We start from the raw sequence: 2,902 nt of genomic DNA, 5'->3' as shown, positions 1-2,902 counted from the left end.
AGATTGAAGATATAAGATTGAAGATAAAAGATTGAAGATAAAAGATTGAAGATTAAAGATTGAAGATAAAAGATTGAAGATAGAAGATTGAAGATAAGAAGATTCATATTATTGTTCAAACATGTAGATGTAGACATTACCTAACTGCCTTCTCGAGGGTTTCGGGAGATACCGCTTGAGTTCGATCTGACCCGGATCTTTCCGGAAGATAACCGAACTGTTCAAAGAATTGCTGCAAAACAAAGATGATATACAATATATAGAAATATAAATATTAATGCACACACGCACAATCACACAGACACACACACACAGACACACACACGCACACACACACACACAAAACACACACAAACACACACACAACACACACAAACACGCACAAACACACACAAACACAAACACACACACACACACATACACACACACACAAACACAAACACACACACACAAATACACACACAGAAACACACACACACAAACACACACACAAACACAAACACACACAAATACACACACAGAAACACACACAAACACAAACCAACACACACACACACACACCACACAAAACACAAACACACACAAATACACACAGAAACACACACCACACACACAAACAACACACACACACACAACACAAACACACACAAACACACACAAATACACACACAGAAACACACACAAACACAAACACACACACACACACACACACACAAACACAAACACACACAAATACACACACAGAAACACACACACACACAAACACACACAACACACACAAACACAAACACACACAAATACACACACAGAAACACACACAAACACAAACACACCACACACACACACCACAACACAAACACACACACACACACACACAAACACACACACACACAAATACCACACAGAAACACACACACACACACACAACACACACACACACACACACAAACACACAACACACACACACAAACACACACACCACACAAAACACAAACACACAAACACACACAAACACAAAACACACACACACCACACACACACAAACACAAACACACACACACACACAAACACAAACACACACACACACAAATACACACACAGAAACACACACACACACACCAAACACACACACACACACACAAACACACAAACCAAACACACACACACACGCACACAAACACACACACACACACACAAACACACAAACACACAACACACACACACACAAATACACACACACACAAATACACACAAACACACACACACACACACAACACACACACACACAAATACACACACACACAAATACACACAAACACACATACACGCACACACACACACACACAAACACAAACACACACACAAACACACACAAACACGCACGCACACACACACACACACACACACACAATAATAGCTTCTTTCAGTTTCTGTCTACCAAATCTATTCAGAAGGTTTTATTGGGCCCGGGGCTATAGTGGAAGACAGTTGCCCCAGGTGCCACGCAGTGGGACTGAACACAGAACACTGTGACTGGGAAGCAAGATTCTTACCTCACAGTCACGCCACACGTACACATCTGTATGTATGTGCGTTTGTGTATGTCTCCCTTACAAACCAATTGTCAACAGGTGTTGGTTTGTTTATGTTCCAATAAGTTGGCGGTTTGATAAACGAAACCGATGGAATGAATACAAAACTTGTAAAAAAAAATTGTAGGGGACAATTTATCTTATAGTCGTGATTCATATCGAGCCCTTCTGGGTATTAGCGCGCGTCTACGATGAGTCTACGATTTAAAAAAAATTTACCATAATGTTTTTCCCTTTTAATGCATTTTTCGCTATTATATAAGGGAAGTAACTCTCTAAAAATGTCTACGATAAGTCAACGATTTAAAAAAAAATTTACCATAATTTTTTTCCATTTTTGATGCATTTTTTTGCTATTTTTTGGCTATAACTCTCTAAAAATGCTTATATAGTTATTTCCCTTACAAGCCCGAGCAACGCCGGGCGATACTGCTAGTTAAATATAAATGAAGAAGAGAAGAGAAAAAGACCCCATAAAACAAAACAAAAGAAACAAAAACAGACAAACAAGCAAAAAAAAAAACCCCTCCTTGAAGAGGATCAATGCAAAGGATCAATGAGAAATAAGTTTATATTTACCTGCGTTGATTTTTCACCCAAGGAAGTCGTCACCAAAAGCATAAACCCGATCAGCCGAGTAAGCCGAGTATTTCGTACCATCTTCGAGCGAGATTAGCACAATGTTGTTCGCGTGTATCTAACTCTGCGAATGCAAATATTCATCTATGCACACACATATATATATATATTTATATATATAAGTAAATAAATATATAGAGTGGGTGTGTACAAGACAAAAACAATAGACTGCACACTTATATTTTTTTTCTTTCTTTTTTCTAACAATCCCTATTAACAAATTCTCATTAAGTATGCTTATAAATTGATGACTATAGCACTTCAAAATTTGTGCTTGTCCTGTTGTCAAGTTTCGTCGGATATTGATGTGATTCACTGTCGAAACTGCCCCTCCCCTTATTTCTTGTATCGCTGGAAATATTTCCGTTCGACTACAACCGTCCCATTCAAACACTGGGAACGGTTTCTTGGTCAAGGGGGTTTTCATTAATAAGAGGCAAGAATCTTCAGTTGACTAATTATTCAAGATGCCCTCCATTTGATATAGGATAAATGAATGTGTATGTATGTATGTATGTATGTATGTATGTATGTATGTATGTATGTATGTATGTATGCATGCATGCATGTATGCATGTTTATATGTATGTATGTACATATACGCACACATATATGTACAAATATGCTTGTATATACATATACATATATATGACACACACACACACACACAC

At 37.8% G+C, this 2,902-nt stretch overlaps 1 protein-coding gene across 1 annotated transcript in view; it reads right to left on the bottom strand.

The window, feature by feature from the left end:
• LOC115232174 (50 kDa hatching enzyme) overlaps positions 1 to 2,539 on the bottom strand; it is a 15,508-nt gene extending 12,969 nt beyond the window's left edge. The window contains exons 1-2 of the mRNA XM_029802017.2: positions 2,172 to 2,539; positions 141 to 232 (exon numbers count right to left, since the gene is read on the bottom strand). Of these exons, the coding sequence (XP_029657877.2) occupies positions 141 to 232; positions 2,172 to 2,252 (173 nt within the window). The 5' untranslated portion in view covers positions 2,253 to 2,539. The remainder of the gene's footprint in view (positions 1 to 140; positions 233 to 2,171) is intronic.
• Between the last annotated feature and the right edge of the window lie 363 nt (positions 2,540 to 2,902).

Source organism: Octopus sinensis, unplaced genomic scaffold, assembly GCF_006345805.1.
Source record: "Octopus sinensis unplaced genomic scaffold, ASM634580v1 Contig19756, whole genome shotgun sequence".
Taxonomy (NCBI): Eukaryota; Metazoa; Mollusca; class Cephalopoda; order Octopoda; family Octopodidae; genus Octopus; species Octopus sinensis.
Note: the sequence above shows the minus strand (reverse complement) of the source record. Positions and strands in the feature narration are given on the sequence as shown.